Source organism: Strongylocentrotus purpuratus, unplaced genomic scaffold (genome assembly GCF_000002235.5).
Source record: "Strongylocentrotus purpuratus isolate Spur 01 unplaced genomic scaffold, Spur_5.0 spur5_scaffold_16, whole genome shotgun sequence".
Taxonomy (NCBI): domain Eukaryota; kingdom Metazoa; phylum Echinodermata; class Echinoidea; order Camarodonta; family Strongylocentrotidae; genus Strongylocentrotus; species Strongylocentrotus purpuratus.
In genome coordinates, this window is record NW_022145601.1 from 839,228 (window position 1) to 851,445 (window position 12,218).

Below are 12,218 nucleotides of genomic sequence, written 5' to 3' on the forward strand. Positions count from 1 at the left end.
CTCCGTGAAAAGACGAACAGAAGGAACGTTTGAACCCTATATTTTAGAGCGAAAGGGAAGGGGGGGGGGGGTCATAAATGCACTCGCTTTATATGTATTGAAATATTGATTATTGCCCCCCCCCCCTAAAAAAAAAGGAATAATGAGAGAAGCCTAACAGTGAAAAAGAAATGACGTATATTTGAATTACGATTTAGTTCACTGCACAGGACTTTGGAACTTGTTGAAAACGACAACAATAACAACTGCACATTACGAGAAAGAAACCCAAGTGTGGTGTATGCTTATGCTAGTAACATGCAGAATGCAACTGGTGTATCTGCTACAAAAGATTTCGAATCTTAACCGTAATAATTCAAGTAGAGCGTTCCAGTATGGTCAGGAGACCGTCACTGAAAATCTCATAAATCATGGATCTGATGTGGAGAAGGCGACTTCTGATGAACAAACACCCTAACATCTTGTTGCACCACTCGGACATCTGAAAGCAACGAAAGTAATATACCCAGCCATGGAGCTAGAATGGACAAAAGAGAATCAGGGCTCTGCTAAATACATGACTCCTTTAGCAGCAATGTACGGTGATCTTGATGACACCAAGCATCTCATCAGTCTAGGAGCTTTGGTAAATAAGGGAAATGATGACAGCTGGGCTGCATTACACAGTGCTGCTCATGAGAGTCATCTTGATATTCCCAAATATCTCATCAGACGAGAAGCTTTTGTGAATAAAGGAGATAATGACAGCTTGGCTGCATTACTCATGGCTGCCTTCAGTGGTCAACTTGATGTCACCATATATCTCATTAGTGAAGGAGCTGAGGTGAATAAGGGAGATATTGCCGGTACGACAGCATTACACGTTGCTGTTCATGAGGGTCATCTTGATGTCACCAAATATCTCATCAGTCAAGGAGCTTTGGTGAATAAGGGAGATAATGACGACTGGACTGCATTACACATTGCTGCCTACAGAGGTCATCTTGATATAACCATATATCTCATTAGTCAAGGAGCTGTGGTGAATAATGGAGAGATTTCCGGTTGGACAGCGTTACACCTTGCTGCTCAGAAGGGTCATCTTGATGTCATCAAATATCTCATCAGTCAAGGAGCTGAGGTGAATAAGGGAGATAATTACGGTGTGACAGCATTATACTGTGCTGCTCGTGAGGGTCGTCTTGATGTCACGGAATATCTCATCAGTCAAGGAGCTGAGGTGAATAAGAGAAATGAAGGCGGTTGGACAGCATTACACATTGCTGCTTATCAAGGTCATCTTGATATCACTATCTATCTCATCTATCAAGGAGCTGTGGTGAATAAGGGAGATATTTCCGGTAGGACAGCGTTACACAGTGCTGCCATCAGAGGTCATCTTGATATCACCAAATATCTCATCAGTCAAGGAGCTGAGGTGAATAATGGAGAGATTTCCGGTTGGACAGCGTTACACCTTGCTGCTCAGAAGGGTCATCTTGATGTCATCAAATATCTCATCAGTCAAGGAGCTGAGGTGAATAAGGGAGATAATTACGGTGTGACAGCATTATACTGTGCTGCTCGTGAGGGTCGTCTTGATGTCACGGAATATCTCATCAGTCAAGGAGCTGAGGTGAATAAGAGAAATGAAGGCGGTTGGACAGCATTACACATTGCTGCTTATCAAGGTCATCTTGATATCACTATCTATCTCATCTATCAAGGAGCTGTGGTGAATAAGGGAGATATTTCCGGTAGGACAGCGTTACACAGTGCTGCCATCAGAGGTCATCTTGATATCACCAAATATCTCATCAGTCAAGGAGCTGAGGTGAATAATGGAGAGATTGACGGTGAGACAGCATTACACTTTGCTGCTTATGGGGGTCATTTTGATGTTATTAAATATCTCATTAGTCAAGGAGCTGTGGTAAATAATAATAAAAATGACGGTAAAACAGCATTACACATTACTGCTTTTCACGGTCATCTTGATGTCACCAAATATCTCATCAGTCAAGGAGCTGAGGTGAAAAAGGTAGACAATGACCGTAGAACAGCATTACACTGTGCTGCTCAAGAGGATCATCTTCAGATCACCAAATATCTCATCAGTAAAGGAGCTGAGATGAATAAGGGAGGCAATGACGGCAGGACAGCATTACACATTGCTGCTCAGGAGGGTCATCTTGATGTCACCAAATATCTCATCAGTCAAGGAGCAGAGATGAATAATAGAGACAATAAAAGTATGACAGCATTACAAGTTGCTATTCATAAGGGCCATCTTGATGTCACTAAATATCTCATCAGTCAAGGAGCTGAGGTGAAGAAGGGAGATAATGACGGTGGGACAGTATTACACATTGCTGCTCAGGAGGGTCATCTTGATATCACCAAATATCTCATCAGTCAAGGAGCAGAGGTGAATAATAGAGACGGTACCGGTTCGACACCATTACACATTGCTGCCTTCACTGGTCATCTTGATGTCGCGAAATATCTCATCAGTCAAGGAGCTGAGGTGAATGAGGGAGATAATTACGGCAGGACTGCTTTACACACTATTGCTTTCCGTGGTCATCTTGATGTCACCAAATATTTCATCAGCCAAGAAGCTGATGTGAATAAGGAAGATAATGACGGTATAACAGCATTACACATTGCTGCTCGGGAGGGTCATCTTGATGTCACCAAAAATCTCATCAGTCAAGGAGCTGACATGAATAAGGGAGGCAATGACGGCAGGACAGCATTACACAGTGCTGCCCTCGGTGGTCATCTTGATGTCACCAAATATCTCATCAGTCAAGGAGCAGAGGTGAATAATATAGACAGTAACGGTATGACAGCATTACAATTTGCTACTCATAAGGGCCATCTTGATGTCACTGAATATCTCATCAGTCAAGGAGATATTAACGGTAGGACAGTATTACACGTTGCTGCTAATAAGGGTCATCTTGATGTCACCAAAAATCTCATCAGTCAAGGAGCTGAGGTGAATAAGGAAGATATTAACGGCAGGACTGCATTAAACAGTGCTGCCTCAAGTGGTCATCTTGATGTCACCAAATATCTCATCAGTCAAGGAGCTGATGCGAATACAAGAGATAATGACGGTAGGACAGCATTACACGTTGCTGCTCAGAAGGGTAATACTGATGTCACGAAATATCTGATCAGTCAAGGAGCTGAGGTGAATAATGGAGATATTAACGGCTTGACTGCATTACACAGTGCTGCCTTTAGTGGTCATCTTGATGTCACCAAATACCTCATCAGGCAAGGAGCTGATGTGAATAACAGAGAAAATCACAATTGGACTGTATTATACCTTGCCGATACAGAGGGCTACCTTGACGTCACCAAATATCTCATCAGTCAAGAAGCTGATGTGAATTACAGAGAAAATCAGAGTAGGACTGCATTACACCTTGCCGCTCAAAAGGGCCATCTTGATGTCACAAAATATCTCATTAGTCAAGGAGCTGAGGTAAATAAGGGAGATAATGACGGAAGGACAGCATTACACGTTGCTGCTCGGAAAGGTAATACTGATGTCACCAAATATCTCATCAGTCGAGGAGCTGATGTGAATAAGGAAAAAAATGATGGTTGGACTGCATTACACATTGCTGCCTTTAGTGGTCATCTTGATGTCACCAAATATCTCATCAGTCAAGGAGCTGAGGTGAAGAAGGGAGATAATGACGGTAGGACAGCATTTCACGTTGCTGCTCAGAAGGGTAATACTGATGTCACGAAATACCTCATCAGTCAAGGAGCTGAGGTGAATAATGGAGATATTAAGGGCTTAACTGCATTACACATTGCTGCCTTCAGTGGTCATCTTGATGTCGCGAAATATCTCATCAGTCAAGGAGCTGAGGTGAATGAGAAAGATATTAACGGCAGGACTGCTTTACACACTGCTGCTTTCCGTGGTCATCTTGATGTCACCAAATATTTCATCAGCCAAGGAGCTGATGTAAATAAGGAAGATAATGACGGTTGGACTGTATTACAACCTGTCGCTCAAGAGGGCCATCTTGATATCGCGAAATATCTCATCAGTCAAGGGGCTGAGATGAATAAGGGAGGCAATGACGGCAGGACAGCATTACACAGTGCTGCCTTCGGTGGTCATCTTGATGTCACCAAATATCTCATCAGTCACGGCGCTGAGGTGAATAAAGGAGATAATGACGGTAGGACTGCAATACACAGTGTTGCATTTAGTGGTCATCTTGATGTCACGAAATATCTCATCAGTCAAGGAGCCGAGATGAATAAGGGAGGCAATGACGGCAGGACTGCATTACACAGGGCTGCCTTCCATGGTCATCTTGATGTCACCAAATATCTCATCAGTCACGGCGCTGAAGTGAATAAGGGAGATAATCACGGTACGACAGCATTACACAGTGCTGCCTCTAGTGATCATCTTGATGTCGCCAAATATCTCATCAGTCAAGGAGCTGAGGTGAATAAGGGAGATAAAATCGGTTGGACATCATTACACATTGCTGCTTTTGAGGGTTTTCTTGATATCACCAAATATCTCATCAGTCAAGGATCTGATTTGAATAAGGGATATATTAACGGCAGGACTGCACTACACTGTGCTGCCGTCAGTGGTCATCTTGATGTCACCAAATGTCTGATCATTCAAGGAGCTGAGGTGAATAAGGGAGATAATGTCGGTACAACAGCATTAAACGTTGCTGCTCATAAGGGTCATCTTGATGTCACAACATATATCATCAGTGAAGGAGCTGAGGTGAATAAGGGAAATAATGATGGTAGGACCCCTTTACATCATGCTGTTCAGAATGTTCACATTAATATTGTTAAAGTCCTTCTGGAAGGAGGAGCACGTTCTGACACAGGAGACATTGATGGTCATACGCCTCTACAAATGTCTACATTCCAAGGGTACCAAAGCATCGTTGATCTATTCATCGACCGTTCAAATTCCAAGGTAAAAATATTAAAAAACCACTATATGTCGAATTCATCTATTCTGATTTATTTATTACATGCATGTAGAATGACAAGTTCTTTAACTGAATTCAGTGGACATCAGGCAGGTTAGGCAAAGGCTACCTATCGCCATGTATTTAGAATTGACCACCTCCATTCTTATTACATTTGGGGACCACTTTTGTATTCTTAAGCATACATACTGTTTCATAACATTTTGTCAACACACATGTGTGTCACATATCATAAGGATTGCTTTAACGGTTAACTTATCACTGAATAATTCTTCACCTGCAACTGCTTGATTTGATCGAACTTTACCTTTCATAGCAGTTTTTAAATTAAAACTTCAAGTTTTCTCTTATATCCAGCTCGACAAGAGGGATTTAACGGATATCCAACTTGCAATCCAAGACGGTCATACATCCACTATTGAGAAGTTAGTTTCTGAGGGAGCTGATATCAATGCCCAGTCAACTGATGGCCAGACGTGTCTCCATAGAGCCATTAAACTTTGCTATAAGAGCGACAAGAGTATGCATGACTCGGATACACTTCAAGAGGTGAGTTGTACTCCAGTAACACAAACGAGACCGACACCAAACCGACAAAAGTCTGAACAACAAATTAGGTTACGGCTAAATATTGGTCAGTTTTGGAGCCGACATGGAGTCGTTATGGCGGAGTCACTGACATAAACTGCTCATGTAGGTCATTAGGGAATCCTACAATATGATACTCGTGATTGGCCAAAGAAAATGTGTATGTTGGTGTCTGGGCGTGTGTTTGTGTGTGTGGGGGAAATTTACAACGTAAATATGAATGTTCACAACTGTGAATCCAAGAGGCAGCGTTAAAATATACGTATGGTGCTCATCCACCCTGAATATCGATGGACGATACTGTTCTAGTAAAAAAGCATATACGTTTTTATATTTCAGATCTCTGATGAGTATTGCAAGGGCGAACTATCTCCTGAAAAGGCCTTGGTGTTTTATCTTCTAGAGAATGGAGCCAAGTTAGATGTGAGGGACAAGAATGGCAACCTACCAATCCAATATGCCAAGGACGAAGTTGTCAAACAGATGATTTTGTCGAGGTGATACTTTAAAGTCTAAAATAATAACATTTTGGTCCCGTCATTTGTAAAACAAAAGATTTATCAAAACCCAAGGAAATAATGCATTTGTTCATCTTCCACTTTTGAGATTTTGGTAATAGAATTTTTTTAAATTAAAAAGTCTAGCCTTATTGTAAAGCTTAACAGTTGATTATAAATGTGTTATTCAAACAATAAACAAATAACAGGGGGCACGTGCCCTCCCCCCCCCCCCCCGACCCCCGGATTTTGTAAAAGTTGTATTTGACCGCATTACCAGGTCAAAACATGTTTGTTTTTTGTTTTTCCTAGACAATGCTAAGATTAGAGTCTCTTATTTTAAATAATGGGCCTCGATAAGTGTCTGACATTTAACAGCTTTTCGATTCATGTCAATATAATTTATGTAATTATTCATAAGTGAATACAAATACACGTTTCCACAGCACAAATTGTATGGAAATAACTTTTCGACTTTATTACATCTGCACTGATTAATTTCAGATTACCTTCTTTAGAGGAGATCCAGTCTTATCGAGGTAAGAACATCCTTCAAACACAAACAGCTTTTCTCAGTGTAAATACTACTATTGCGTCGATTTCTTTCTTATCCATTAAGTCACAGATTAAAGTCTAGCGATGACTATATTTCAGTTTGCAATCCCGAAGAACAAGGAATTTAAGAATTCATTGTCTGGGCCATTTATTTTGTCGCACTCCCAACTCGCTCACGTACTCCCAACAAAAACTGCATTCGTATTCATGTATGAAGAACAAAGTGTCGGGTTTCCAGCAATGACCCTAATACTAGAGATGGACGTTTAATGACCAGATAACAAGCAAATGGATATAAATAAAGAAGCAATATCGATAATACGTTATTGATTTACCATTGACCCTGATTCAAATACAGTATTACAAACCAGGAGGGAATGTCAGTGGTTGGGTAAATAACTCAACCGTTGCAGTTGTAATAACGTGAATCCTTTTTTTGAGCAGAAATGAGATGACAACTTTATTTATAGATATATTGGTAAATCATTCCACTGACTATCCCGATCTGAATTTACAGTTACTTTGTCGATTATGTCCGTTCTTATTATTGTGTCATTTCCTTATGTTTGACATAAATAACAGATGGACCATCAACTCCTTCCATCGTCTCAGTTGAAGTCGAAATGAATACCAGTCAGGAAATCGAAATCGAAGACCATGGCGTATCACTGTATATCCCTCCAGAGGCTGTTCATCAGAGTGACCCGTGCACGATCACTTTAACCCTCTTACGAGACCATCCCAGTGTTGACATCAAAGATGATGAATCAGTGGTCTGCTACGGGATCAGATGTGATCCTCCAAACATGATCTTCGACCAACCTGTTAAGATCAGGATACCACACTATTCCTTAGTCATGAACCCTGATCGAGTGAAACCAGATATTGTCTCCCGTGTCTGGGATTCAGTCAAGGGTAAATCTGTTTGGTCAGATTAAGAGAATCACCTTGGGATAAACGCAAATTGATGCACCGAGATACACTATTATCATTTGTAACATATTGTAGAGCAAGCGCCATGAGCGCCCATCTGGGGCCAGCACCGGCGCTTTAAAGAAGCCATCATCATCATCATCATCATGTTAAACCAATTGATTTTTAAAAATGAAATCTAATATATTGTCTTCCTCTTCGCTAGTAGTACAGGCCAGCGCCGCCATCGGTTGTATTCTTAAAGATAATCAGCCTTCCCCCTTTAATCCTAACTTCTGATTTTGATCTGGGAGTTAGTAGTTAAGCTCTAAGTATCGGCCTAATCACAGTGCCGAAATTTCATGAGGAACAATTTGCAACTAACATGTATTTGTAGTAACTTTCAGTAAAGGGGAAAGGGTTAAGGGGTAATGGATGCTTTTTAATATGGCTTCTTAAATTTAAAACCATTTAAAATAATTATTCTTCACAAGAACATCCACTATAGATATAAATATTTGATGTCAGTATACATCTGCGGTCTCATTGTTAAAGGGACAAATCGGCCTCATGGCGAAAGAGCATTCCTCCACACATAAACACATTTTGTTTTGTTACCCACTAACACCAGATATAACGAGAACATCAAGACAACGATCATCCAGCTCACCAGCCGAACCACCATACTGTAGAGTGTACAGAAGACATCTTGAGCTGTACATTGGTCACTGTGCTGAGTGGTGGGTTCTCATTCCTCTCGAACAGCAGGTGATCCGACAACAGCTTATGTGCACCCCATACATCCCTGACAAGATAGAGAGAGGCAAAGAGTTTGAAGTTCACCTGCAGATGCATGCGGACCTTCCTGGGATCGAAACGGTCAGTAAATAGCATGTGATTATTAACTTCTCCGCAACGTTTCACCAGTGCTTATCCTGGCTTCTTCTGAAAGTCTGATTTCTGTTCTAGTGGAAGCCCGTCTTATTGATTTGATTTGATTTGATTTATTTATTTCTGTTTGATTTTCTTTTTCTTTTGCATTTTTACAAATATATAACAAACAAATATTGCAAATTTACACATGACAAAAGAATATATGTAGAATAAAGTAAGGCTGGCTGTAACTAATCGAAAACATCAAACAGGAGGGTTGACAAAGTAAGAAAAGCTTGATAGTATGACTACCCTCAAAGGATACATAATAATACAAATATGGAGAAACAAAATATTGGTAAAGGGAAAAAGACAGAAAAAAGAAGAAAACAGAAAGAAAGAGGGGATGCACATCAATATTCACAGACTTATGTGGTAGTTGGATTTCAATTTGATATATAAAGATTAAAAAAAAAGAAAATGCAAATTCGAATATTGAGTGGGATATAATAGAAGGAGAAGACTCGCAATGAATGGAAGTCTTCATGAAACTATAAAGGAATCAAAGTTAATTATTATTCGTTTACATGATACAATTAAAAAATGCAATGCTATAATAATAATAATAATAATAATAATAGTGGCTACTTGTATAGTGCACAGGTCCACCTGCTATCATATCTTTTCCCGTATGAAGCACCCCAGTAAGGCTCTTCGTTGGAATCCTCTGACGTATGGTTCTTAACATGACCGTCTGGTCATCTTCATCCGAATCTAACTACAAAATATTAAACACGCTACACAAGCGCGCAGCATATATTGTAAGTGGATATACTTGGGAAACCTCATCCGAAACAGTTTTTCGAATACTAGCCTGGCCTACTCTAAAAGAACTGTTTGACAAGTCAATATCATGCATGGTGTATAAATGTGTAAGTGGGGTAGCACCATCCCAGTTAAGTAGTAAATTTGTTCTAAATGACAATGTCTCTACATGTGTAACACGAAGCACCAACATGTTGTTATTACGTATCCCTCAATGCAAAATTCAATTTTATCAAAGGACATTTGTACCAGTTAGTGTAAATGAATAGAACTGTTTGTCCGATGAATGCCGATCTGTCCAGTCCTTAGCCATTTTCAAAAAATTGTATCAAACCTGGCAATAAATAGCTCTTTTTTTAATGAAGGTGGAGGAGGGGGTTGCAATGAGGTCAAATTCATTTTATGCTTGATTTTAATGTAATTTCTATTTTGTAAACAGGTGGTAAACAGGTGTGTGTGTGTGTGTGTGTGTGTTAGCTTTCGTTACCCTTGTCATTTCTATATATAATATTGTTCATTGTCATTTTTATGTTGTTTTTAAACAGAGCCCTGTTGTAAACCAGCCTATTTTAATGTTTTTAACAATGTCTTGTAATAATTTTATAGCTGAACATGTTACTCTGTATAAAGATGCGAAATAAATAAATAAAATAAATAAACATACGTCCCCAATGAATTATACGATTGTCCGTGTCTTTCATCTACATAGAGCCCTTCTTATAAATCAAGACACAGCCCGCATTTATTTGCACAAGTAATATCAACCAATTTTGTGTTCACGCAATTGATCATTCTCGTAATGTAATCAAAATTAATCTTTGTATAGTGCCCCGTTGCAAATTATTATACGAATAATTGTAATTTCAATAGTAAGAATGCGGATTGCATACATTGATTGTTGCTATGTAGGATAAAAACATTACGGCTTGTCCTACCAAACATTACGTAATGTATGCAATTCGGATTTTGACTATTGAAATACAATTATTCATAGCAGGTGAATGAAATAATTTGTAACAAGACACTTAACAAATATTCATGCATTAAATTTGATCCATTACGAAAAGGGTGCATAGGTGATTTTTTTTTTTTTGGCCAAACACTTGAATTGTTAAAAGAAAAATTATTGAACCTTCCAATTTTTCTAGGAGTATGGATGTTTTAAGAACCGTGATTTTTCAATGCCAAGAAGCAATTAGAACCACTTCATTGCGGTTTCTCATGAAAGTCTATCGACGGTACTTCATCTCTTCCTTTGTAATAGGATATACGACAGGAGAAGAAACAACAGTCGTACCACAAGAGCCATCGCTCTGTCCCCTTCAGTGTTGAATCTAAGTCTGGTGACGTCACAGTGACGTGTCATCGTGAGGGCAGACAAGTTGAAAGCAAGGTAATCAGAACTCAAAAGGATCTATATGACGTGTTAATGTTTACTATAATAATCTGTAGCAAATATATAACTTTTTTATTTTCATAGCAAAGGCTTTATTTGATGATAAAGCTGTTTTTTCTTTCTTATGAAAATGTATTCTCACGTTTTACCGTTCTTACCTCTGAAATGTTTCCCTCTGACATTTTTTATGTGACACTATTACCGGGCAATTTTAGTTAAACATTTCCTTTCCATGTTTGATGAAGTTATCCGACATAAACATCATCGTATTGATGCGTAAGGTTTGATGGAGATGCAGTTCACACCAAGGAGGAAGAGAGGGGCATTTACCACCAATCATAAAACTAAATGCTTATCATACGCACTCCCCTAATTGGTGCATTTGGTACTCCGAGGGAATTTATCCATGGTAAACTCAATCGCATCTACTTAAACAAAAAAAATCAGTTACAGGAAATTTTAATATCCTCGTATGACACTTATTGAAATGTGTGAATTGTGCAATTATGACCAATAGTTGAACATGCTTTTCATGGGATACAAAATAGGGTATCGAAATCGCTCTTGAGCTGATTTATCGAAAATTGTTGTGATAGTATTGGTTACACGAGATGCTATGGATAAATTTACACATCTCGATTTTTTTGTTGTATTTTTCCTCGTAATGACATCGTTTTAAATTTAGTATTGTTATTTTTCTTTTTATTGCCATATCATAGGTTCTTTCTTTGAAGGATGTTTATGGAAAGATTAGACACAACATATTGTTGTCCGTGACTCCTACTGAAGATGATGAAGACTTCACACGGATAACTATTACGATTACACAGGCTGGAAGGCTATGGGCGTCACGAACCATTGCTTTTATCATCAGACACACAGGTACAGTTTTTCTTCATCATATTTGTGCACAAAATGACAAATTATCAGTTAGTTCATGGTCAATAACTTGTAATAACTAGAACACTTTGTAGAATCACACGAGAAATGATATCTAGCGCTTAGAAATGATTGCATCCGAGTGTAATGTTTTTCAATAAGCAATTAATACTCACGATTATCCGAAAAGTGAAATCAAATTCAGTTCGGAATGGGTTTTATTATCTTTTTGATACGATTTGTTAACAGTTTGTCATGAAATACGAAATATAGGCATATGTATATTCGCTTTTTTGTAATGTTCATTTTCCCATGACTCTTTATACATATACTTCTTCTGTACGTTTAATCATGGACAAAAGGTTTAGCAAACTGTTTGAATTCAAGAGACCATAAGCAGAGGAAAGAGTTTAATAGTAGTAATAATAATGATAAAAAAGCTAAAGTCATTCCCATATTCTCTTTATTTGCCCTTTCTATCGAAAATTGTAGATGGACAGGAGTACCTATCTCCTTCTGAGCCCCCATCATTTCTTCAGTAAGTTTCAAATCTGTTTTTGTTTTTAATTTTGTGAGTTGAAGAAAATAATGTTATTAATGCAAGTACTTTTTGCATCCCATTATTTCTACGATGCAAAATGTGATTTGAAATTGTTTCGATGACATATTCTCCGTTCACCGCACTATTTCGTCAAAAATCTTGATAGGGCC

The 12,218-nt window shown here is 38.8% G+C and overlaps 1 protein-coding gene and 1 long non-coding RNA gene across 2 annotated transcripts; both read left to right on the forward strand.

Moving 5' to 3' along the window:
• Positions 1 to 511: 511 nt before the first annotated feature.
• On the forward strand, positions 512 to 5,854 carry LOC115924798 (putative ankyrin repeat protein RF_0381). The gene is made up of 5 exons (XM_030987630.1): positions 512 to 845; positions 1,512 to 1,736; positions 3,333 to 3,478; positions 5,340 to 5,531; positions 5,816 to 5,854. Exons 1-5 carry the CDS (start codon positions 512 to 514, stop codon positions 5,852 to 5,854), a joined length of 936 nt encoding a protein of 311 aa, XP_030843490.1.
• Positions 5,855 to 5,956: 102 nt separating this feature from the next.
• Positions 5,957 to 6,607, forward strand: LOC576390. Its single transcript, XR_004064423.1, has 2 exons — positions 5,957 to 6,067; positions 6,572 to 6,607. It is a non-coding gene; the product is annotated as an uncharacterized LOC576390 (long non-coding RNA).
• The last annotated feature ends 5,611 nt before the right edge of the window (positions 6,608 to 12,218 follow it).

Coding starts and splice junctions, on each gene's coding strand:
- LOC115924798 (XM_030987630.1), top strand. CDS start 512: ATGGAGCTAGAATGGACAAAAGAGAATCAGGGCTCTGCTAAATACATG. Junction 1,737..3,332: donor GAATAAGGGAGATATTTCCG/GTAGGACAGCGT, acceptor TTGCCGATACAG/AGGGCTACCTTGACGTCACC. Junction 3,479..5,339: donor TCATTAGTCAAGGAGCTGAG/GTAAATAAGGGA, acceptor TCTTATATCCAG/CTCGACAAGAGGGATTTAAC.